The sequence below is a fragment of the Chinchilla lanigera genome, unplaced genomic scaffold (genome assembly GCF_000276665.1).
Source record: "Chinchilla lanigera isolate Chin_1 unplaced genomic scaffold, ChiLan1.0 scaffold00056, whole genome shotgun sequence".
NCBI classification, from domain to species: Eukaryota; Metazoa; Chordata; class Mammalia; order Rodentia; family Chinchillidae; genus Chinchilla; species Chinchilla lanigera.
Genome location: NW_004955457.1, coordinates 13,258,448 through 13,285,708, shown reverse-complemented (window position 1 = coordinate 13,285,708; position 27,261 = coordinate 13,258,448). Strand labels below are relative to the sequence as shown.

The following is a 27,261-nucleotide window of genomic DNA, read 5'->3' as shown; positions in this document are numbered from 1 at the left end:
CACGAACTCGAAGCCTGGGAGGACATCAAATCACACACGAGTTCCTCTGCTTGCCAGAGTGCCCAATCCCACTCCTGGGGAAAGACATCCTATCTAAGTTAGGGGCCAACATGACCTCCTCTCTGGGGCAGTCTGCTTCTCTGTCCCTTCCAGCTCCACAACCACATTTCCTGCTTGCCATCATGGTCCCCCAAGAAGGAGAATGGTGACTGATGGACACATACACAAATGAAATCAATGGAGAAATTCTCAAAACTCTGCTTCCCAGAGTTTAGGCCATCAACCACCTGCCTCCGATTGTGAAACACCATCCCAAGACAATCCCCACCTGCATCAAACAGTACCCCATGCCAAGAGGAGCTCAACTAGGAATCCAACCACACATCCAGAGGCTTCAGAACTGCAAAATACTCATAGACTGTCAATCACCCTGGAAGACACCTCTCCTGCCTGTGAAGAAACCTAGTGGAAAATACTATCCAGTTCAGCATCTCCAAGCTGTTAATGTCACCATGGTTGCCCTCCATCCTGCAGTCCCAAAGCCATATACTCTCTGCAGTCTTCTGCCACGCACAGCCTGCTGGTGCACCTGCCTGGACCTAAAGGATGCCTTATTCTACCTTTGGCTGGCTCCTGTTAGCCAGACCCCCTTCACCTTTGAATGGAAAGACCCCTATTCTGGCCTCAAAAGTCAACTGATCTGGACTCACCTCCCTAAGGATTTAAAACTCACTTACCCTCTTTGGAGAAGCCCTTGAAGCTGGCCTCGCTCGTTTCCCAGCACACAGTATCACTGCACCCTCCTCCAATATGCTGATCTTCTGGTTAGTGACACCCAAGCTGCCTACTGAGAGGACACCAAAGCTCTGCTCCAACACCTAACAGAAACTGGCTACAAGATATCTTGGAAAAGACATGTATAAACAGACAGTGAGACACCTGGGATTTGACTTAAATCAGGGAAACTGGGCCCTTGGACTGGAAAGAAACGAGGTCATCTGCCCAATACCAGACCCAACCACAAAAAAGAAACTCTACAAATTCCTTGGAACTGCTCGTTTCTATAGAACATGGAATTGACATGTGGCTTCAAAAATGCTTTCCCAGGGGCTGGGGATTTAGCTCAGCGGCAAAAGCGCCTGCCTGGCAAGCGCAAGGTCGTGAGTTCGGTTCCCGGTACCGGAGAAAAACCAAAAAAAAAAAAAAAAAAATAAAAAAAAAATGCTTTCCCAGACTGTAGGCCCCTGGGAGTGTCCAGTAGCCTACCTGTGAAAACACTTGGATCCAGTTACTAGGGCCTGCCCCCAGCCCCACAGCCTTCACATTCAGGCAGCCACTGTCCTTCTGATCAAGAAAGATAACAACAAGGCGATATATGTGCACCTATGTGTATCGCAGCACCATTTGTCATAGATCTTCGAAACAACCCAAATGCCCATCAACTGAGGAATGGATAAAAAAGATGTGGTATTTTTATACAATGGAGTACTATTCATCTATAAAGGGTAAACTTGAGACTTTTATAGGGAAATGGACACAACTTGAGACCACAGTCATAAATGAAATAAACACTCACATGTGTAAACATCATTATTGTCTCCCTACTGTAAGAAGCTAAAAGAGTAAATAAGATCCAAAATGTACAACAGATATTATGAATTGGGAAGAAACTGCTCAAAAGGAAAGAGAAACTGGAATGAGGGAAAGGAGAAAGGAATGAAAGGAAAAAATATATAAATAAATAAATACATATATACACACACAGAAAATAGTTAAGATAGTTATACTAATAACTGCTATTAGTTCATGGAAAAGAAAGGTATATGCCTATACTGTTTGATCAATTTTTCATGCCTATATCTTGTAATATAAGCAACTACTCTGAAGATAATACACAACATACTAACCATTGTTACTGTTACAATCTTTTTTTTTTTTTTTTGGTTTTTCTCCGGTACCGGGAACCGAACTCACGACCTTGCGCTTGCCAGGCAGGCGCTTTGCCGCTGAGCTAAATCCCCAGCCCCTACTCTTACAATCTTGTTTTGGAATTTTATACCATTTTTTTCTTTAAAATAAAATTAAATTTAAAAATAAAAAGTAAATTAAAAAAGGAAGCTGACACAAGCTCATCTTAGGCCGAGACCTAATTGTCCAGGTGCTACATGTATACTGGACCTCCTGAATAACCATGGATATTGCTGGCTCTCCAGTGCCACCTCACCCAGTACCAAGAACTTGTGAGTGAAAATCCTCGCCCGCCTCTTGTGATGGTAAAACCACCCAATTCTGTTACGTACCTGCTCACTGAGCTGGGCCCGCCAGACCACAACTGCCTGGCACTAACCAATGAGCTGTTTTCGAGCTGACCAGACTTAAAGAGACCCTCCCCCAACACAGATGCTGAGCACACCCTATTTACAGATGAAAGAAGTTCTGTTAGGAATGAAGTTGGATGGGCTAAATATGCTATGGTCACTCTGGACGAAGTTATTTTGGCCAAAGCTCTCCCACAAAGATGGTCTGCACAGCAAGCTAAACTATGGGCCCTCATACAAGCCCTCAATTGGTCCGAAACATCTACATGGATTCTAGGTATGCCTTTCCACAAAAAGGAAAATCATTAAAAACAAAAAAGAAATTCTACTGCTTCTTGCTGCTGTCCGGAAATCCAGCGAAGTGATAATCATCCACTGCCAGGAACATCAAAAAGTCAAGTCTCATCTCCTTAAAAAACAATAAAGCAGATAAAATTACAAAAGCAGCTGTTAAAGGAACATCCTTGGACGAACACATCATACAAGAAAATCTGAAACTCCTAGCGGACATTCCTCCTGACACCCTGATGGCAATCAAAAATCAATTCCTTGCATATACAAAATCAGAAGATGACTGCAAAACAAGAGCAAGCAACTTTGGGACCCAGCCCCTGGCGGACACTCCCAGATGGACAAACTGTCATCCCACAAAGATGGCTTATGCCTGAGTCCAAAAACACCACAATCTAACCATGGAGGAAAAACAGCCATGAAAGAGCTCCTAGGCTGCTCTTCCCGTTACATTCCATGCCTGGCCAGCATCTGTTCCACTGTCTGCCTATGATGCCAAATCTGCACTCAAAATCATCTTAATTAGAGGCCCAAGCCTCCTCAGGGGATCCAACTGACCAGAATATCACCTTTTGAGGAAATGTCTGTACCCGACCCTTCCCAATGGCTGGACTGGAACCTGGGTCCTAGTCCAATTGGTTGTTCCCTTTACAACTGCTCAGAAGTCAATCCCTCTTCCTAATCCTTCCCATGCATCCAGGAAATGCTGCTCATTAAATCAGCCCCAGGTTCCTTTGACCCTACTATCTACCTGGATGCAATCAGGGTCCCATGAAGGGTCCCTAATAAATTTAAAACTCGAAACCAAGTAGCTACAGTGTTTGAAAGCTCACTGTTTTGGTGGGTCACTATCAACAAAAATGTAAATTGGATAAACTATGCTTACTATAATCAACAAAGGTTTATAAATTACACCTGGGATGCTATTTAAAAAGCTAAGCAAAAAACAAACAAAACAAAACAAAACAAAAAATAAATAAAAAGCTAAACAACTCCAGCCTGCCAGGCAGATGGCCTGGTAAAAAAAAGACTCACTCTGGATAAGATTCGGCAGAAAAAGGCGGTGTCTACGTTATGATAGGAACCCAATGCTGTACTTTATTGCAAACAACACTGCCCCTAATGACACTAAACAAAGCCTACAAAGACTTAAAAGCTTTGTCAGAAGAACTAAGAACTGGCCTGAAATGCTGGAATTAATGACCCCTTTACAAGTGTGCTGGAGCAGTGGTTTAGCAAATGGAAGGGTTTAATAGCCTCCATACTTACTTCCACGATCATTACTATTAAAATCTTCATTCTTTTGGATTGATGTATAATGCCGTATACATGTCATTTAACCCAGAGGTTAACTGAGACAGCTCTCCAGAAGAAGAGATCCCCAGGTTTTCCAAGTTTGATGTACTTACACCCTGCCTACACTCAACCGTCCCTAACAGACTCAAATGGTGATGCACCTCAGAGTTCCCGAGAGGCATCAAGAGGGAGGAATGAAGCAGAAATCCTGACCTCACTGAAGCCATTCTGTTCTCTGCCACTGAACTCAGCTAAACCATGTGATCTATCATCAAACTGAGACTTCTGTGAATGTGCTAAAAACAACCTGCTACACATACAACTGTGCACATCACTATGCTCATCACACATACCCACTGTACCCTGGCCTTGAGGCTTATCTCGTTCTTGTAACTTCTGTTCACGACCCAATAAATAAGACAAGCTCTCTGTAATCACCACCTCAGACTCTGGAGATTACTCCTCTGGGGTCTGCTACCATCAATAAAACTTCCTTTCTTCTCCTGAGCTCCTGGCTACTGTTGACTCAATTTTTCCTACAACACTATTATACTCCTTTTATTTCTGAGTCTTACTTTGCATGTGTTTATTTCACTGTTAATTAGTTTTTATGTATGTTACACAAATGGAATACATGTAAAATGCATCTACTCTGTTTTGGGCTTGCAAGAATGAAGAGCTCTCAGCTCCTTTACTTTAGAAGCATTAGTACAGTTAACTTCAAGTATTACTATCAAACAACATACAGGTCAGGAATTGAAGGCCTGGGCTCAATCCCCAGTGTCACAAAAAACACAAAGCAAAACAAAAGCCCTAAAATTTGCCAGGTGTGGTGGTACACGCCTGTAATCCCTGCACGCCAGGAGGTTGAGCCAGGAGAACTGCCATGAGTTCAAGGCTAACCTGCACTACATTGTGACTTCAAGGCCAGCCTGAACTACATAGTGAGACTGTCTCCAAAAAAAAAAAAGCCCTAAAACCTAAGCTGGGCCTGTAAATCCAGCACTTTGGGGAATGAGACAGAAAAATCAAAGGTAGGCAACTTAGTAAGACTCTCATCTCAAAATAAAAAATTAAAATGGGGGGTGGTCAGTGCAAAGGCCCTGGATTCAATCTGCAGTACTGAAAAAAAAATGACAAGATTCATCACAATTTAAAAAAAATTTTAAAGAGCTGTTCCATTTTTAGTCCTATTTTAAATGACCGAAGAATATAATAAATTCATGAGATTCTCACTGAAAGTAACTGAAATATTTAAAAATGGCTTTCCATGTAGAAAGAACTCAACAGTTTCTCAGCATCAGGGCTGCTGATAGTCTGGACAGATGATTCTTTGTTATGGGGGTGTCATGTGCATTCTGGAATGTCTATTTAGCAGTATCCCCATCCTCTATTACTAGATTCCAGGAGCAACATCCCCCTACAATGTGACAATCAAAACTGCCACCAGACTTTGCCAAATGTCACCAAGCAGCACAGCCACCACTGCTTGAGAACCACTGGCTTGCATGGGTTCAAAAATCTGTATGTATCTCACTTTTCCCATCCTGTGACAAGTTATTTTTTTCCTTTTTATTTAGCATATAAATGCATACAGATTTTCTGCAGTTTTAGTTTTCACAATTTACTCGCACCTAATGGTAGCTGAAATCAGCACCCCTCCATCCTACAGGACAGGGTTTAAACCAAGGGCCTCACGCTAAGGGACAGCCCCAGTTTTCTAGGGTTTTGTTTTGTTTGAATCTCACTGTGTGGTCCAGATTGGCCTCCAACCCTCGGTGATCCTCTTGCCTCAGTCTTTTTTTTTTTTTTTTTTGAGACAGCATCTTGCTAAGCTGCTAAATTGCCCAGGCTGGGCTCAAGCTTTTGATGAATGACAGGTGTATACCACCACATCTAGATGTTACTAATCTTATATTTTAAAATGTATGCTGGAAACATGAAACTACAAAAGTGAAATCAAGGGAGAAATTATGTATACTTTCTTTATAGGAACTTTAAGCTGCAACATAATTGAAGGATATTTTGGAATCTTGTCTCATGGGAATCTTTTATAATTTCAGTAAGAAACACTGAGTAAGGTAGCTCTTCAAAGATATGGGTAATACTCTATTTTCAAGTTGTGGCAGGTAGACAGACATGTATATATGTGTAACATATATATGAGCATATATATGTAAGCATGTGTGTGGTGAGAGACACTGTTTATGACTAAAATTTTAAATAAAAAATAAAAATGCTGAATACTATACTTATAGAAAATATATCATTTTAGCTGGGTGTGGTGGTGCATGCCTGTAATCCTAGCACTATGAGAGACTGAGGCAGAAGGACTGAAAGTTCAAGCCAAGCCTGGACAATTTAGTCATGTAGTAATTTATTTTGAGATCTAGTCTCAAAATAAAAAACTTAAAATGGGCTGGAGATACACCTCAATGCAACAGCCCTGGTGCAATCCCTAGTACTGCAAAAAAGGAGAGGAAAAAAAGGAGAAGGAGGAGGAAGAGGAAAGAAAGTTTAAATTTTTAAGTGAAAACTATTTGGCAAAATGTATACTGCAGAAAGTAGCAATCCCTGAAAAAAATTTCACAGAAAACAATACTAGAACTGTTTGCTGGAATAAATAAAATGTCTGGAATGGGAGTTTTAACTATTCTATTCAGGATTTAGCATAAAGTTTTAATCATGGGTAGAAACGAAATACAAAGCAGTTGCTGTAAAATCACATTCCAAGGCTTATAAATCTTTTAAAAAATATGTAATATGCCCTCAATTAAAATAGCTATATTAAAGATTTACTACTTTTGGCACTCGATGTGCTATCAAACATTAAGTTGTAATGTAAACTGAATTTAAAATTGACTATTATTCTCTAATATGAAGCTACTCATCAGCATATTCAAAGACATTATAATAGTTAACACAAAGGATACAGGTTTTAATTAAGTATCTTAATTCTTTACTATGTTGTCTATGATAATCTATATGCATGTTTTGCTTCAGAAGTATACTTCAACAGTAATTTTAATTATTTAAAGAAGTTTAGAAATAAAAATCAGAAAAACACTGCAACAAGAAGGCCAATACCTGAATGACCCACTGTCGGTGCTGCCAGGCATGGTAATTCTTTGCATCCTGATTAAGAATATCAGCAATAAACTCAAGCTCCTGGGATGGGTCCTTCAGCCATTCCACTAATACACGCCTATGGTGCCTAAAGTGTGGAGAAGGGAAAGAAGTTCTATGTTAATTTACCAAAGAATTAACATGTAAGTTACATGGGGTGTTCCATGTGATGTGGAAGGGCACGTAAGAAACAAAAATTCATCTCTACTTCTCAAGAGTCTACTGGAGAGAAAAGTTAACACAAAAAGAAACAATAAGAGAAAAGTTTCAGAACACTAATACTTGAGAAACAGCCCAAATGGCCATCAACCAATGAATGGATACAGAAGATGTGGGGGGTTTTCCTACCATAGAGTACTACTCTGCCATAGAGAAGGATAAGTTTGAGAAATCTATCTAAATGGACGCACCTTGAGACCATACTGTTAAGTGAAATAAATTGGACACATGTTTAAATACCACATGCTTCTTTGGTGTGAGAAACCAAAAGTTAAATAAGGACCAAAAAGTATAACAGGTATTGGGAAATGGGAAGAAAATGTTCAAATGAGAAGGGGAACAAAGGAGGGAGGAGGAGGAAAGGAAAGAAGGAACAAGAGAAAAAGAAAATAAGGGAAAAATGGAGACAAAGCTTTTGTAAATAAGGGGAAAAGGGACTGAGGGGTGTAAGACAAGTCATGGACAGGTACAAGTTCCCTATGATGAATGTTATCAGTATGTGTATCTAATGTACCAATAAAAAATAAGGAAACCTGTAAAATCATAGACTGAGGGCTTAGAGACCTGTTACCTCAAGCTCAACCTCCAACTACAGTTATCTTTTGATAATCATAATCCTCTGCCTCAAAATTCTGAACCATTACACAATGAGAAACTAGAAAAACACGGTACTGCTTTCTCAAGCATAGAAGTTCCTATACTTAAACAGTCTGTCAGATTTCCCTATGTTCAAAATCTTCCCAGCAGTTAGCCGGCAGAACTCCACTCATTTTGACTTTAGAAAGGTCAAATAGCTATGAAAGATTCCAAGTTTGTCAAAAGAGGAGTTTCTGTAATAGGCAGACACTAAGAGATTTATTTTGGGTTCCGTTTTTATAACTTTCTTTAGCTAAAATAATTACAAAAATATTTAAGTAAAAATGTGAAATTCACTTTGGGGTTGAGGGTGCAGCTCTGCAGCAGAGCACTTGACAGAGTTCCTGACAGGCCCCAGATTCCCTCCCTAGCACTGCACTGCAAAGCATGCAAAATAAAACAGAACTAAAACTCTGGGACAGCTGCACATATCTGTAAATATACTAAAACCTCTGGAGTTATGCACTTTAAATGGATGAACCATATATAAATAGTATCCCAGGGGCTGGGGATTTAGCTCAGCGGCAAAAGCAGCCTGCCTGGCATGCGCAAGGTAGTGAGTTCGGTTCCTGGTACCGGAGAAAAACAACAACAAAAAAAAACAAAAAAAATAAATAAATAAAATAAATAGTATCCCAGTGAAGATGGTGTTTTAACAATCTATTATAATATTCACTATATTAATGTGAGCAGTAATTTCAGGAAAAAGGCAAAAATTCAATGCTTAATGAGTGACCTTTTCTACAGGCACAGAAAATGTAAAAATTCTTATAGAATATTAAGAAAAAAAACTTCCAAGAAGAAAATGTAGAAAAACAATTTCTAAATTTATTTTAGCATATCTTTCAAGTCAGTGAACATTTACAGCATTTTATTTTACCACATTCCTGGTAAATTCTATAATTTAGGAAAATGTCAAGAATTAATTCCTAGCTGGGTGTGGTGGCGCACAGCTGTAATCTCAGCACTCGGGAGGCTGAGGCAGGAGGATCACCGTGAGTTCAAGGCCAAGCAGGGCTACAGAGTAAGTTCAAGGCCAGCCTGAACTACATACATAATTTAAAAATCAGTTCCTCTAGTATATCAAACTAATTTCTTGGAACAAAATACCGAGATGTTCTCTCTGATTCCTATGATTTAAAACCTATTAAGTGCAGAAGATTAGAGCATACATTTTCATAGCATGAATTTAATAAAAATGATTAACTAGGATACAGGATTTGCATTAGTTGTACTCTACTGGTCATAAGGGACTCCAGCAGGGGGTTAACTGAAAATGTGTTGCAAATAAAACACTGCTTAGTTTTCAATAACGCTTTCATAGGTAAGTGATGGGTCTGTGCCCTGTTTTCTGTAACAGTGGGTGAATCAGTGTTAATGATGGTATCTGCAGTATCCAGAAAAGAAAAGCTATTTCTCTTTAGCAAAAACAAGCATGCCTGTGTTGTCTAAATTTTAAAGCTACAGGTTTTTATATAAAAGCACCTTAATCACAAGGTAAATGACTTTTCTCACTAAAAGTATTTTTTTCAGCCCTGGAGACTGAACCCAGAGATTTTGCACTAAACTACATTCCTATGCCCTTTTTTTCTTTTAGAAGGCAGGGCTCTCACTAACTCACTGAATTCCTACCTCAGTCTCTCAAGAGTAATGGGATGAGAAGCAGGTAGGACCATGCCTGGCTCTCTAAGTTATTTCATAATGTAATTTTGTGGGAATGTGATAATCAAGTTAAAAAAGAAATTACGGTGATAAAGTTGTTTACGCAAGTTGTTCTACAAATGAAAATCTGTACAATAGCTACTATGTCAATCATTTGCCAAGTAATGTTGAGTTATTCACTGCTGGGTCAATTATGTTCTAATTCTCTGAGGCAGAAGGATCACTGTAAATTCGACACTAGTCTGGGCTACGAAGTGAGCTCAAGGCCAGCCTGAACTGAATGGTGAGACCCTGTCTCAAAAAGACAAAACAACAACAACAACAAAAACTGTTGCTTTTCAAGCCTAGCATGGTGGTACATCCTTGTTATCCCACCTACTCGGGAGGCTGAGGACGGGGGTCACGAGTTCAAAGCCAGCCTGGGCAACACAGTGAAACCCCATCTCAAAAACAGTAATAAAAATAAAACAGATAAAAACCCTTCAAATACAAGAAACAAACACAAAAAACTACTACTTTTCTCTCCAAATTTTCTTCCAAACTTGTTATCTCTCTTATACCTGTACCACATTTTAAGCTTCATCTCTTCTAACCTACACCACTGCAGTGGCCTGAGCCTCCAGGACTGTGAGCCTATTTTATTCCACCCTTCACTCTCTTGTCAGCGAAAACCCTATTATAGTTACAACCTGTTATAGAAGCTTAAATGTGCCCCAACAACCATGTGTTAAAGGTCTGGTCCCCACTCCGTGACGCTACTGGGAGTGGTAGAATCTTCAGGGTGTGGGGCTTGGAAGAAGTCAGGACTAAACAGACAGTTACTTCATGTAATCCTCCTAACAACCCTATGATGGATAACATGAGCTCCAATGTACAGTACTAAAGAAATAAGCAAATAATTCCTTATCATCTCATTACAAACACTATTAGCATATATCCAACTTACCAAACTTGATAGTTTTTGGGCTGTTCCTCAATTATCGTAGTGATGTAGTTCATTTCTTCATGAAGATCCTTTTGAAGGGACCGTAAGAGAACTCTCCGGAAATGCCTACAGCAAACAGTAAACATCCGAGGTTTCAGTATTCTACGCAAGCTGTCTAATAATAGTGTCAAATACAGCTATGAGACGTTAGATAAATTTGGTGGTTATTCTATATAACCAACAATTAAGTAAGTGCTTGTAATTGTCCCAATTCATACAAGTATCTGATAACTGGAAGAATTAAGCACTAAAGTGAAACTAATAAAAGGCAACAAATATGAGAAGGAAGAGAAGTAAATTTTTGAAACTTAAAAGACAAATAGTTCAAGGTAATACTCTGGTTACTGGTGTCTATAACATAAAAATCAAACATGTCCCTTTCTCAATATAGTATAGTTTACTCAAGTATTAATCTATTACAAACATTATCAAGATATTTTATTTTTAAAACCACCACCAAAATACTACTTACACAATGAAACATGTTGCTGGGCATGGTGGTGCACACCTGTAACTTGCAGTACTGAGACAAGAGGACTGCACAAGTTTGAGGCCAACCTAGGCTACAGTTGAGTTCACGGCCAACCTGAACTACATAGCAAGACCCTCTCTAAAAAAAACCTAAATAAATAACTAAATAATAAATAAAACGTTTCTCTTTCACTTCTGAAATTAAGGAAAAAGTGGACTGAAAGCACAGCTAAGGACACAGTTTTGATTTAGTCTACTTCAAAATGTTAAAGATTTCCAATTCAATATATAGTAATTTATAAAACCTGTAAGGCAGAGATACCAGGCACAATGGAAGGCAGAGTGGAAATAAAGCAAAAATGCTGATCCAGACAGTTGAACAAAAGAAAATAAAGCACTTTTTATTTGAAAAAAATTCAAACTGGATAAAAATTTTTTAAAAAGGCTGTTAAGTAATAGTGAGACCCATAATCCCCCATCACTCCTAGAATTTTGGCAGCCAAACATACACCCTTCAGGCAATAAATAAGATGAAATGTTCTTCGGAGAAATATTCTGCACAGACAAAAGACTTAAAATATTCATATGTGAGCATTCTCCAACACAAGTCACAACTCCACTCAGTATCTTCACAGTGAAACCCTACAACTGATAAACTCCACCATACACAGGACTTCCCATCAAGTATCTCCCTCTCTCCACGATAACTATGAAAAAAAGCAGGGCACAGTGGCACACACCTGTAATCCCTGCATTGGGAAGGCTGAGGCAGGAGCATCGCCATAAGTCCAAGGCCAACCTGAACTATGTCATGAGTCCTTCTCAAAACAAAAACAAAAACAAAAACACACAAAAGAAAAAGAAAAGAATCATCAACATTTGAGAAAACTGCAGGAAAAAGACCAAAGAACACATAGACAAAAAGATAGCACATCCATACTAAAAAACAAGATGTTATTTTAAAAATTATAATCAAAGAATAGACAAAATGAAAAGAAAAGGTCTAGGAAATAAAATGAATCCAAAATTTTAAAAATAGAGTTAGAAAATAAAACTGAACAAATGTCTAAAAAGTAACTAAAAGACAAAGATATAAAAATAAGACAAGGTGGTGAACTCCTCCACAAAGGCAAGCAGGCTGGCTGGATGTGAGGGACCCACCTGCCCAAGGGGCAAAGGCGTGGTGTGGGAAGGGGTCGAGCATGTCTCTTGAGCATGAAACAGCAGAGGCAAAGACTAACCAAACAACCTGATGCTGTAGGAGGACAACACCTAGCCAAGAAGGGGCATTCAGACCCCATGACTGTCAAGGTCAGGTCCAGTTCATGTCCAACCACTTGAGGGGCCTCCATCCAGTGAAGACTAGAGACCCATGGGCACAAGGCCAGCCTGGCCGGGACTTCAGCCAACCTGCCGCAAATGGGCAGAGGGGCCTCTCCTATGGGGCAGGTACCCCAAAACTCAGGACCAAATCTAGGCAAAGAAAATCATGACTGGCTGAATCATAACTACTCATTCAAAAACACATGAATGTTTTCTTTGTTCTTTTTTGATTTTTCTAGTTCTAAATTTTTTAATCTTTCCTTCATCATGTATTTCTGGTATTTCTCCTTTTTTATACTTTCTTTTCTCTTTTCCCTGTTCAGTTTTTCTTCTTTATTACCCTTAGTTCTTGTATTTTGCTCTATTTATTTTTTTATTCTCTTTCTTGCGACTATTTGAACAGTTTAATTTCCTTTTACTCAACAGGACACCCAATTGCAATCTTCCCTTCTTTTTACATCCCATTGATTAAGTTCTCAAATTATGCTTCTCTCATTCTGTCCCTCTCCTTAACTAGTGTAATTAGTGTAACTAGTGTAATTACTAAGCTTTATGAATCTCTAGACAGCATTGCACTATCACTGTTGAACACTGTTGCATTGTCAGTGGAGGTAAAGCTGCTCCATTTACTAAATATTTACTGTAGGTCAATAGTTGATCAAATTTCATTTGTCTTAATGTTCATATGGTTATTATAGGTCTCTCTTCTATAGTTACAGATGATACATTATTGGTCTTTAGGGTTTGTCAATACTTGATTTGTACTCTATGCTGTAGCTGATGCTAGTTTTCTTACTATAAACAAGAATGACATAGCTGTTGAGATTAATTAGTTTGGCTAGCGTGCCAGTAACTGAACTGCCTTGGGTCATTAACAACATTGTTAATGTGGCCCATTCCTGGAGAACTCAGTACTGGGCCAAATACCTTGGAAACTCCTATCTCAAGTAAATGGATGTGGCTCGATCCTGGGACAGAGGCAAAGGCTAACAGTTAGCCATGCCCAGAGGACACCAGAGGAAAGTAGACGTTACCTAAACAGACTTCCATACTAGAAACAAAGCTTCCCACTATAATCAATCCACAAGCCTCAACACAAAACCAAAGAAACAAAAAATACAAACATGGGAAAACAAGCCAACCAAATGCCTCCAAAATCTCCTACCTCCCCCAAAGCTGATCCATGGGCACTGAACGGGATGAAACCAAAAGCCACACACCCAAATTATCTCAAATGGTATCAGGGGATACAATAAAACAGATCAATAAGACATTTGGCAAGCTTACAGAAAATACAGGTAAACAGATACTGGGCCAAATAAAATGATCAGGGAGTCTACAGAAGACACTAATAAAAATTCAGCAGAGCTAAACAGTGTCATATAAAAATGAATGACCAGCACAGAAAAGAATTAAAGCACATAAAAAAGCTCCAAATATAAATTCAGGAGATTAAAATGCTATACAAAGTATGGGCAGCAGAAGTAACCACTGTGTCAACAGAGTGTTAGATCTAGAACACAGAGCTGTTTTTAGTAAACAATTAATGACAGGCACCTTAAAAACTACAGATCATGAAAAATGGAGCCAACAGCTCCTGGACCACACTGGGAAGACTAACCTAAGCCTATCTGGAATTAGTGAAAAATCAGAAGACAGCACAAACAGCACAAAAAAAACCTGTTTACTGATATAATAGCTGAAAACTTTCCAAACAGGGAAAAGAATTTAACATACAGAGAAGTGAGGCATATAAAACCCAAATAGCCACCATCAGAAAACAACCTCTCCATGATACATCACAGTCAAAATCCCAGAAGCCCAACACAAGAAAAGAATCTGAAAACTAGAGAAAAACAATGAATCACTTATAAAGAGAAATCAATGAAAATTACAGCAGACTTCTCAACACAAACCTTAAAGCCCAGAAGAGTCTGAGGTAAAGTGTTTTAAGCCCTAGAAGAAAATAATCTCCAACCCAGGCTGACATATCCTGCAAAACTATCTTTTAAAATTGATGGAGAAATAATATATATTCATGATAGAGCACCTAAAAAAATTCATCACCACCCAACCAGCACTCCAAAAATTCTGAAGGATCTCCTAGAAAGAGCAATGAAGCTACCAATGGCAAAACATCTAACAGAATGAATACACCAGGCAGGGTGAACAGTTACGTAGAAAGGGAATATAGGGAATGAACAACAGGAAAATAAAGCAAGGCCAGGAATATATCAATACACACAGTAATAACTACCAGTGTGAATGGTCTCAAACCCCCAATGAAAACACACAGATTGTCAGAATGGATCAAGAAACAAAATGCAGTAGTATGTGGTATACAAGAAATACATTTTAAAAGAAACTCATGCATTAAAAATCAAAGGATCAAAAACAATATTCCACGCAATGGGAACATGAAAAAAAGGAGATGTAGCTATCCTATATGGAGATAAAGTGGAGCTCAAGCCAAATCTGATCAAAATAGGCACACAAGGTCACTACATATTGGTTAAGGGAACAATCCAACAGGAAGAGGTAACAATTACCAACATGCATGCACCAAGCAATGGCACACCCAACTTTATAAAACAAGTATTACTGGACTTAAAAGACCAGATAAACACAAACACAATTACAGTGTTTGGGCCTTAACACCCACTATCACAAATAGATCAACTAGACAAAAAAAACAACAAAGAAATACCAAAGCTGAATAAAACCTTGGAACAAATGGACTGAATAGGTATCTACAGAGTACTTTACCCAAGAACAACAGAATACACATTCTTCTCAGCAGCACATAGAACATTCTCCAAAATACAGGGGACGGGGATATACCTTAGCAGCATAGCACCACAGTGAATTTAAGTGCCTACCTTAGAGCAGTTAATAATAGTTTACATCCCATCTTTGTTCAGGTAATAGGGCTGCTTTCTTACTCAGAGAAGATTTCTTGCTGCTGCTTATCTTTGTTTAGTTGGCGTGTATTTAGGACTGTAGCTGGTTGTTATTCATGAAGTGAGGGGACAGTTAGAAGAGAGTTGAAAAATTCCAAGCTGTTATCTTTATTCCGAGCCTCCTTATCCTAATTCCCATTGGAAAAGTTCAGGAAAAACCAGCTGAAATGCTTATAAACATTTCTTTACCAACCCTGGATAATTTCAAGTATTTTTCTTTTCAGCTGTATTGTAGTTCTCTGGTCTGTGTTTCTTAAGCAATAAATACTTTCTTTTAAGTGGAAAAAAAAATAGGCAACTGAAATGAACAGATGCTTCAAAGAAGTAGAAATAGCCACAAAATACATTAAGAAACCCTCAACATCACTTACTATTGGAAAAATTTAAATTAAAACAACACTGAGATTCCATCCTACTCCAGACAGAATGGCCATTCACATGGCTTATGCCTACATGCCCTCCCCCACAGCCTTGTGCAGTCATATGTGGGGCTTTTCAGAGGTGGCTAGATCTGCAGTGTGTGATGCTGGGATTGATTCATGGTGTGTAATCCTAGGATCAAGGGTGTTAAGATTAAGGATGCTACCTTAGGGCAGTAGCCTGGCTAAGTTATAAGGGAGAGAAAGAGGCTTGTCGGGTTGCTTTTGCTTTTTGCCATCTTTTGCTGCTACGAACCGTTTCTCTTCTGCAATTCCCCTCTGCCATGCCACCCTGCCTTGGAGCCAGGTGACTACGGCCTGAATCTACCATGAACTCTAAATCGAATAAACTTTTCAGCTTTTGACTTTGAAAGTCAAGTATTTTGTCTCAGAAATGTGAAAAGTGACCAAGACAGCCATCATCAAGAAATCAAGTAACAAATGCTGGAGAAGCTATGGGGAAAAACAAACCCTTCTACAATGTCGGTGGAAATGTAAATTAGTACAACCACTATAGAAATCAGTATGGAGCTGGGGATTTAGCTCAGTGGCACAGCGCCTGCCTGGCAAGCGTGAGGTCATGAGTTTGATTCCTGGTACCGGAAAAAAACCAGAAAACCAAAAAAAAAAAAAGAAACCAAGAAATCAGTATGGAGATTCCTCACAAAACTAAATTTAGAAATTCCATTTGACCCAGCTATTCCCCTACAAGGTATCTTCCTGAAAGAGTTAAAAACATCGTATTACAGCGATCCACGCATACCCATGTTTATAGCAGCACAATTCATGATAGTTAAATTTTCATTGGGGTATTTACACACAATGGAGCACTACTCTGCCATAAAGATGAACTTGAGTCATTTGTAGGTAAATGGATGCACCCTGAGACAATAATGTGAAGTGAAATGAGTCAGACACTCAAGTTTAAATAATTCATGGTTTCCTTTATATGAGATACTGAAATTACAAATAAAGAGCAAAACAACAGACAGATGATAGATCTTTCTCAAATGGGAAGGACATCATGAGTTTAAGGCAATGAAGGGGATTGAGATGTGTTATGTGCATGTACCAATGCCATACAAGGGATGTAAACTTTATGTACTATTTTAAAAAAGAGAGAAAAATTTTAAAAAGTAAAAGGCATTCCAGAAAGAGAAAATAGAAGAAAGGGAAAAAAAAATAAAAATAGCAAAAGAACACAGAAAAGTTCCTAAGACTTAAAGAAAAATGTTTAAATAAAGACTGGGAAGCTAGGTGTAGTGACACACGCCTGTAATCCCAACATTCGGGAGGCTGAGGCAGGAGGATTATTGCAAGTTCAAGACCAACCTGGGCTACAAAGTGAGCCAGCCTGAAATGCATAGTCAGACGCTGTCTCAAAAAGACAAAAAAAAAAAAAGCTGGGTATGGCGGCGTACACCTGTAATCCCAGCACTTGAGAAGCTGAGACAGGAGGATCATTATGAGTTCGAGGCCAGCATGGGCTACAAAGTGAGTTCAAGACCAGCATGAACTGCATAGTGAGACCCTGTCTCTAAAAGAAAAAAAAAAAAAAAATGAGTGGGAATCTTCACCTGAATAACAGAGGCTAAAAGAAGTGGACAATTAGTTGTAAAATTCTAAAAGATAATTATTTACACTGTAGAATTCTATTAGTAAAACTGAAGGCAGACTAAGGACTTTTTAATGCATAAATCTCAAATATTGTTCCTGTATCCTCTTATATAAGTTTTCTACTACTCAAGGATGTGCTCTATAAAATGATAAAGTAGGGGCTGGGGATTTAGCTCACCGGCAAAAGCGCCTGCCTGGCAAGCGCAAGGTCGTGAGTTCGGTTCCTGGTACCGGAGAAAAACCAAAAAAAAAAAAAAACCAAAAAAATAAAATGATAAAGTAAATCAAGACACAGAAAGATGTGACATCTAGAAAACAGGGTAACATATGGAAGAGGTGAAGAACAAATGTATGACACCTACTGAAGAAAAGAATTAAAGATTACCTGTCATGTTCAATAGCAATGAAACATTCACATTTACAAGTCTGGGAGATGAATTTCTTATTGGTACAAAGAAAACTAAACCAAACAAAAAAGACAGTCTGCTAAGCAGTGTAATTATACTATAAACGTGCATCAGCATAAACCACAAAGTGATTACTCATGTAAATGGAGGGGGGGAAATAAAGAGTGAATTCTCTATCATTCATAGAAGGAACTAAAGTCTAAAATGAAAAAGAAATTAAATAATTTCTAGTATGTTACCTAGTATACATCTAGAATATGCAGAAGTTAATTACAGAAAAAACAGCTAAGAGTTGTTGATTGCAGTGAATGGGACTCGGGTGGCAGGAAGGAATGGGGCAGAGATCATTATTTTTCATTCAGCTTCTGACTTTTAACCCCATAAGTAAATTATTATTTTGGTAAAAATTACATTTCATTAAAGATAGGTCATTCTGACAAAAACAAGAAAAAAGCAAGCAGGAAACGTCAGTGATGTATGTTACTTACCACACTGTGTAATTGGCTGCATTTAACTCAATGGCATCCCGAGTGAGCTGCAAGGCTCGCTCACTTCTTTCATCACGCTGCAGAACAGCTCGGAAATAATCATAAACATCTCGGACTGGAGAAGGAGCACATAACATGTCAAGATCACCTTTCTTATTTAAAACTAGCACTGTAATCTGCTATGGGATATACCTATGTGGAAATGCATTTTACTTTCATGTGTATCATTTATGCCAATAAGCAAAACAGAGTCAAATGACTGTGACTGCCATCCTGACAATACTCAGAGTCAGAGCTACAAGCATGGTCAGCGTAAGTCTGACCGTGTGTGTGTAACTGGGTTAATGCTAGACTGCAAATCTCCCAAAGACCTTATATACTCAAATATATTCCCATTGCTGTTTTTCTCACTTTTTATTTTGATCAGATTTTCAAATGAAAAAAATCTACGCAATGGTCTGGACACGGTGGCCCGTGCCTGTAATCCCTGCACTGGGGAGGCTGAGGCAGGAGGACTACTTAGAGTTTGAGGCTAGCTAAGGCTACAAACTGAATTTAAGACCAACCTGAAATGTACAGCCAGACCCTGTCTCAAAAAAACAAAAGAAAAAAAACAGCAGAATTGCAGAAAACTAAACAGTACAAAAAGGCTCATAGTACACTTCCACCCTACTAAATTCCATGTTCTCTCCCAAAGCAACCACTATTTTAATTGATTTTAGTGTATCCTTCAAATATGGTCTATGCACATGCACATGATTATTGACTAACTCCACCTCTCAGTTTTTGTACAAATGAAATTACCACATTCAATGCTTGCCCCATGCCTTTTTCACTTACATATTTTTAAAGATAAAACACATCAGTAAAAAAATTCTATGGTCATAATTGATAAAAAATTATTTGGTCTTACCTATTAAAAATTAAAATTTATATATACATTAAAAATTCTAGTTCCAGTAACTTTTCTTACAAATATATCCCATATGCATGCTAAGCATCAAAGGATATTTATTGGAGCATTTGCTTACATAAAAAAGATTTGAGGAAACCACAGGAAGCTCTGATTTACTGCCAACTAGGAGAGGAGTGGGTTACCAGCGACTTACTACTGGCAGCTTACCACTGGCAGCTGGCTTGTAGGACTGACTGCGCCCCTGACCTGGGGTTGGCGGTGCTACCTCTGGGTAGCTAATGTCAGAACTGAATTAAATTGTAAGACACCTAGTTGGTGTCCACAGAGAACTGGAGAATTGTTTGGCATGGAAAACTCACACATTTAGTGTCAGAAATACGAGATATGATGGAAAAATACAGTGCATGTTTAAATATTTTAAAAATTACAGTAAAAGATACATTGCCACTAATCTCCTCACTTGAAATGTTTATCCTGAAGCAGTTCTGGAAGCTCACTTTCCTGACTGTCTTTAGTTGTACTGTCATGGCTGCTTCAGTGTCCTGAACCAATTTAAAATGATTATCTTGCATGGTCATTTTGACTTTGGGGAAGAGCCAGATCTGGGAATAAAGTAGATGAGGACACAATGTAATGTTTTTTGTTGTTGCTGTTGTTGTTTTGTTGCCTTTTTTTTTGTTTGTTTTTTAATTTTTTTAGAGTTTTCTTTGTCTTTTTGAGACAAGGTTTCACTATGCAGTTCAGGCTGGCCTTCTACTCACTTTGTAGTATAGGCTGGCCTCAAACTCACAGTGATTCTCCTGCCTCAGCCTCCCCAGTACTGGGATTACAAGGTGTGCACCACCATGCCCAGCCTGTAATGTTTCATGAGCCTGTAATGTTTCATGAGCCTGTGTTTCCACTGGATGAGACTACAACCCTCCAAGTCAAGGTGTCAGACAAGATCATTAATAATTATAGCTCTTTACAAATTCTGAGGGTATGTTGGCGCACTGCTATAATCCCAGCAGTATGGGAGGCTGAGGCAGTAGGATCACAAGTTCAAGCCCAGCCTGGGGAATTTAGCAAGACCCTATCTCAAAATAAAAAATAAAGGAAAAGGTGAGGATGTAGCTCAATATGAAGGCACTGGGCTCAATAACCAGTACTGCAATACAAATTCTGAGACACAGGATGGTCAACTTTTAAACACAACCTTCAAAAAGTTGCCTGTAACTTATTCTAAGGTAAAATTTAGAAACAGCATAAATATCAAACAACTACAGACTATTAAGTAACTAAACACCAAGTTTCCAAATCTTGAATTTGTAAAAAAATTCTTGCAACAGCATGTTAACACTACACCAAATGCTTATATACATTATACATACACGAATTTCTCCATGTATATAACATAAACGTATATGCACACTGGTAAAATGATCAACTGGGAAGTAATGAGGCTGCCACAGCTCCAGTACATTTGGTTCTAAGTAAACCCAATCCAATGCAAACAGCAAAACAAAGCAAATGTATTAGCCAGAAACAGTCAACTCACCACTTACTAAACAGATTAGACTACAACCCTCCAAGTCAAGGTGTCAGACAAGATCATTAATAATTATAGCTCTTTACAAATTCTTACAAATTCTTTACAAATTCTTTACAAATTTATACATTAGTTTTTTTCTGCAGAATTCCTGGTTTTGGTTCTATTTTAGTGGTTCTGTTTTTTTTTTTTTTTTTTTTGAGACAGGGTCTCACTATCCAGTCCAGGTTGCCTTGAACTCACTACCTAGCCTCGACTGGCCTTAAATTTGTAGTGATCCACTTGCCTCAGCCTCTTGAGCACTAGGGTTACAGGCACGCACCACCAAAACTGGACTCTAGAATTTCCTTTACATTGAAATATTCTTTTAAATTAAAAATTATAAACTTCAACTGGGCATGGCAGTGCATGCTTGTAACCCCAGTACTCTGGGAGGCTAAGGCAGGAGTATCACAAGTTTGGGGCCAGCCTAGGCAACTTAGTGACCCCTATTAAATGAAAATCTACCTTGCTACATAGTTGTGAATTTCAACTCTGTTACTAAGTTTGAATAACAAAACTTTTGTAATAAAGATAAACTTACATTTTTCACTATAGATGATCTGCACCACTGGGTTTGGACCATCATTCTGTGGCACTGGATCTATATCAGCCCATTCTGCTCTGTCCCTGAAAAATGTATATTTTTTTCAATGATTATATTCAAACACATTAAAAGAAAAAAGAACTCTAGCATTTTTTAAAATGGCAATAATTACACTTGCATTAATATTAGTAACCTGAAGATCCTAAAAGCTATCAACATTGAATTCTTCATGACCAAGCTTGGCCATTTTGCCTCACTTATTAAACTTTTAAAGTAAAATTAAAATAAAACAATCTTTAGCTTTTAAAAGAAGTTCATAAAATAGACAATAGGAAGCAGGGAGATAGCGCTTTCTCAACTGGAAAGGGTATTAAGAGCTGGAAGGAGGAAGAGGTAAGAGACAGGAATGAAAAAAGGAACTGTGATGTGTTATACACCCGCGCCAACTCCACACCGGAATGTAAACCTGGACTACACACATGCTAAGAAACTAAAATTTAAAAAAAGTTTTAAGGGGGCTGGGGATTTAGCTCAGCAGCACAGCGCCTGCCTGGCAAGCACAAGGTCGTGAGTTTGATTCCTGGTACCAGGAAAACAAAACAAAACAAACAAACAAAAAAAGTTTTAAAATTTGAAAAGCCTGTAAGTCAACCATTTTTGAATTTTAGGTTTTGTGAGTGGCAAAACCTGTTTCTGCAGCAAGAATACAGCAGTGTAACTTAGAAATCAATCTTACTCATTGGTCTAATTATTCTTTAGTCTGTCAGTATTTTTTTTAAAAATCTGAATAGTTTACTAGAAATTGACATTTTAAAGTGAAATTAAACACTATTACCATATTTTACTGCATACTAGAGAAGTGGCCTTGGTGGTCATTTATATATCAGGCTCTAATGCACTGATGGCAAACCTTTCAGAGCTTTCAATGATAACAAATAGCCCGCTACAGCATGCATCCCATAGGTTCATCACCACTGCTGAAAAGGCAGCTTTGTGGCAGAATCCTTGTCTGGGCCTACTCAAGATGTGAAAGCAGATTTTGGAACCTGACAAAGGCCTAAGTCAGGTTATTAGCCCTCCCACTGACTATCTGTGTGACGTTCAGCAAGTTACTTAACCTCTCTAGGCCTCAGTTTCTTCTTTTAAAACAAGCATAGAATGACAAAAGCATCATCCAATGAATACTATTCATTATCATGCTAAAATAATAGTACAGCCGGAACAATAGATGCTTGTTCAATGTGAATTGCCCAGTGTGAACAAATTTTAGCTACTGTTTTATTTATACAAGGGGTGACCAAAACAGTGAATGTCTGTTATACACTCATAGGTGGGCATTTGGAAGGTAACTGGATCATGGGTGTGGGATACTCATTACTGGATTAGTCCACCACATTTTTCACTATAAATGATCTGCACAGCTAGACTGGTTGATGGATATGAGATGAAGACTGGTGGGATGAGGTGGCATGGCCTGGAATGGTCTATATCCCTCCCTGCTTCCTGTCTTCCATGCCATGAGCTCTTTCTGCTCTGCCATGCCACCCTACCTTGGAGCTAGTTGATTATGGACTGAAACTTCCACAAAATAAAAATCTCCTCCATTAAATTGTAAGTTTCTGATATTTTGTCCAAGCAATGAAAAAGTAACTAAGACAATGGTTAAATTTTTTTAAAAACTTATTATTATATAAGACATATTAAGCCGGGAATGGTGGCACACACCTGTAATCCCAGCACTCAGGAGGCTGAGGCAAGAGGATCATTGGGAGTTCGAGACCAGCCTGGGCTACAAAGTGAGCTCAAGGCCAGCCTGAACTACACAGCGAGACCCTGTCCCAAAAAAAGGCAAAAAACAAAAACAAACCAACAAAAAAAAACCCATATTGCCATTAATCCCCCTCAAATTATTTCCCCTCACTTTAAACACATTCATCCTAATATTCTTCCCAATTTCTGAAACCGTCCTGCAAGTCCTCTTTCCTGAGGGTCATTGTGAGGTCCCCACTACCATCCAACTGAAAGGACACTCAAAAAGAAGACTTCCAGAATGGCTTCAGAAAGTGGCAAGGGACAGCAAGATAAGTGTGTGTGAACATATGGAGAGCATCCTGATGGGGGCTCAACACAAATGTGTCTTTCACACTAATAATATTTTAAAAATTTAAACATTCATCATATTTATCTTTTTGGGGGGATATGACACATCTTTACTGGTGGTCATATTTTTCTGTCACACCATGTATTCTTTTCCTTTCACCCACTCTTTACATCTCTATACTGATCAGTTTTCAACAGCCAATATCTGTGTCATACACTCTTAAAACTGTATTCATCATACGTACACACATACAAGAAATACAGGGAATCAGTGACTTGAGATGTGAAACCTAAAGCCTCAGGGAGTGGCATGGAAAGCCCTCACTGGGAAATCAGACAGTCATATGAAGAAACTAAGTGTTTCACAATGCAGAGGGTTATGGGCCAACAAAAGGAATTTAAATTAGCAAAACAATAACTCTAACAACAGTAAACCCTCTGGATTGTGGCTCTCACTCATTCATAAAATCAAGCAAACAACGAATTTAAATCAGTAAAACAGTAACTCCAACAACAATAAACCCTCTGGACTGTGACTTTTACTCATTCATAAAATCAAACAAATAAGCCATCTAATGGGGTTTAGGTAGAATTACAAAACAAAAGAATTTTGGATCGCTCACAAGGAGCTAGTGAATCCTATAACTATCTGAAAGCAAAAGTCAGCCGGCAATGGGACTGGGTGTTGCGAAGGTAGGGGACAGAGGCAAGAAAGTTACAGCAGGACTTTCACACCATTTGTATTGCAGCCGAGGTTGTGCAGCGTTGCATAATTGACTTTAGGCCACAAACCTCTGCATGTTTATTCATGCTGTCGGACTACGGAGGTATCCGTGCCTGGCTAACTGAGGCGCTAATGACAATGTCTCAGTCCTTCAGATCTTACCTTAGCTCTGTCTGTTATTCCAGTTGAACCACGGAAAGCAATCCCAGCTCCGTTTTAAAAAGAGCAAACGTGGCCCTGGCATGCTATCAAAACTGCACCCTAACGCTTCTGTACTCGGCATGGTTACTATCTAGGTAGCGTTCTGGAAGAGAGCAGTAAGAGAGCCGGAAGTTTCTTAGAGGTGTGGATCGCGACAGCCGAACCGCCGGGAGAAAGTGCCATCCGGCGCTCCGTACTTTGCTACAGCGGGCGGGAAGCACAGGGACGCCCGGCGCCAAGCTCGGCCGCGCCTCAAAGCGCGGACAGGGGCCGCCGCCCGCTGCCGTGAAGCCCCCGCCCCAAGCCCCGCCGCGCCGGCCTCGGGCGTTACCTGTACAGGACGTAGGTGGGCGAGTCCAGGCTCAGGAACCCGTCGTCCATAGGGGACGGCACGGCTTCCCCGGCCTCAGCTGCCATCTCGTCCTCCTGTGGCTGCTGGGGCGGTGGGGGGTGAGGCTGTGGCGGAGGCTGCTCCGGCTGACCGGGCTCGCCGCCCTGCGCAGGCTCCCCGACCCCCTCGGTGGCCGCCATCTCGCCTAGTCCGCAGCGCAGGCAGCGCGGAGGCCACGCCCCCGCGGCCTCGCCCGCGCCCCCTGGCCCGCGGCGCCCGACTTCCGGTTCCTGGCCGGGCGGGCATTTAAGCGTGGAAGTGCGGGCCAGAAGGGCCGGTGGGAGGAGCTGCGCTGCGGCTGGGCTTCCGCACTTCCCGAGAGTCCTCGGGGCGGTGGGCCTTCTCTCGGGCCGGAAGTGCTCCTGCAGAGTCGGGTGGGCGCTTTGCAGGACAGGGTGGGGCTCCCATACCTTTGTGGAGTCTCTGAAGCCCTGGTCTTGCTCTTCCGTCTGGGCGGAACTGGTCTTCGGGACCCTTACAAGGCCTTCATTTTTTTTTCGGTGCTGAGACTTTCTAAGCCAAATTTCGTTTTGGTATAACTCTTAACCCGCTAAATGTCAGATATGCTGATTTTGTGTACCTCAAAATGGAAGAATGAATTCCAAAAGACAATGGAAGTTTAGAATAGGAAAGATTTATTAAGAGATACTCCCGAGAGACAGGCAGAGTCCTGAAAATGGGTTGCCACCGAGGCCCATTGTCGGGGGTAGTTTATACAGCAAACGTGGGTACAAAGTAGGTCAAATATAATCAATAAGATTACAAGTATTGTTGCAGAAAACAGACCAAACACAGGAAGAAATGGCACTAAGAAGGCTTAAGAGGCAGTTTGTTACACCAGTGGGCTTCTCATAGGACTTCTCTAAAAGAGTCAGAGCCCCTCCCAGCGGGATATCTGGGCTTCTAACAGGAAAGTGAGTGGGGTGGTAGAAAAGCAGATTTGGCGCATTAAGATTGGTGGGTTAGGTGACTTCTTGAGTTGCTAAGGGAGTTTAAACACTTCAGGTTATATCACCAGGCCATCAGTTATACAAAGCATGGGTTATAAAGAGGAAGAAATATTTCGTTACATTTTGAGTTACATTGCAAGGCCATTAGATATACAAAGACACTAAAGACGAGTTTACAGAAAGGAAGAAGTGTCCAGTTATTGGTCCTGCTGGACATGTCTGCTTGGTCTTGGCAGGCATACTGGGTAGACTTTTATTTAAAATTTTAATTTTCCCCTTCAGTATAGCCACTTAGCTAACATTAATCCATTAGGTAAGTGGGGCACATGGCAAGGGTACATGGCTGACATTAACCATGGCTTATCTATGACTTCTAAAACAAAAACATTTTTGGGAAGGGATGGGTCTAGGTGTCCTGGTCATCCACCCAGGTGACTGATGCATAGCTGAATGTCATGGGCTGGGTGGTACTAATTACATTATACAGTAAGTCCCTGACTTACAAATGTTCCCGTTGTGAACTTTCACAGATACAAACATACTTCACATTACTACATTTGTATTTTGGGACAAGAAGTAACTTGTGTCTATCTTACCATTTTGAGGTAACTGTAAAAGTGAAAATAATTTATTAACATTGTGCATCTCTTTTTTTATGATTTACATTGTATAGTTGTGTTAAAGATGTATAAGACTCTGCTTGATTTATGAATGATCTGATTTATGAACGTTTCCTGGAATGGAAGTCATTTGTAAGTCAGGGACTTACTATGGTCTCAAATTCTGCTTATCCCTTAAGGAAGTATATAAATCTGGCCATTGTGACTTTATCTTGAGGACTTTTTCAGATCCACTTCCAGCCACAATTCTGATGTCTTTATTTTTCACTCACTTCCTTGGGTGCCCAGTCCCTCTCAGAAAGTATATTAATTTCTATCAAACTTAGCTTCCTATACTATTCGACCCTCCAAAAGAACTATCCATAACTGTGGTTGTAGGAGAATGGGCATAGTTTCATTCTAGCTACTTTGAGCTAAAAAGGGACAGAGTAGGGGAGACCAAAGGCAGAGACCTGCTCCACAGAGTTAATCTAAGGGGCCTTGTATGGAAGTCATGTTGGGGTTTAGCAGTTACACACTTCCTTTAGAAGGTTGATCTAGTGGCTCTCAATATAAGGAATCTGTTACATGTATTGTTGGTTCCATCTGCACGATCACTTGGAGTTTGGCAGCTTCTAGGTGAGAATAAACAAATTTTCCAAGAGATAAAAGCACACACAACCAAAGAAGAAGCACTAGAATGGAAGGGCAGATTGGGGAAAGAGCCACATCTAGACACTGCCCTTAGGGACTGGAATAGTGATTATAACTAGCTGACTCCTAGATCTATTGAGGGAGGTTATCTGTAACTCTGATATTTCTTTGTCACAAGTCCCTCCAATTTAAATGTAAGCAGATTGAGAGTTCAGCAGTTTTGAAGGATAATTTTAGTGAAGGAATTTAAAGACTTGTTGAGCTTTTATAACTTCCATTGTGGTTTTTTAGCTTCATTGAATCATAACAGTGGTAAGCTACAGGTGTAGCTGAAAAATGCAAGCAGAAATCAGTGATTGGATCCCCCTTTCTATATCTACCCTTTATTACTGCG

At 39.6% G+C, this 27,261-nt stretch overlaps 1 protein-coding gene across 1 annotated transcript in view; it reads right to left on the bottom strand.

The window, feature by feature from the left end:
- Window positions 1-24,884, bottom strand: part of Fnta (farnesyltransferase, CAAX box, alpha) — a 33,201-nt gene extending 8,317 nt beyond the window's left edge. Inside the window, exons 1-5 of the mRNA XM_005397076.2 lie at window positions 24,605-24,884; window positions 21,246-21,331; window positions 18,219-18,333; window positions 10,495-10,599; window positions 6,993-7,119 (exon numbers count right to left, since the gene is read on the bottom strand). Of these exons, the coding sequence (XP_005397133.1) occupies window positions 6,993-7,119; window positions 10,495-10,599; window positions 18,219-18,333; window positions 21,246-21,331; window positions 24,605-24,804 (633 nt within the window). The 5' untranslated portion in view covers window positions 24,805-24,884. The remainder of the gene's footprint in view (window positions 1-6,992; window positions 7,120-10,494; window positions 10,600-18,218; window positions 18,334-21,245; window positions 21,332-24,604) is intronic.
- Window positions 24,885-27,261: the final 2,377 nt, after the last annotated feature.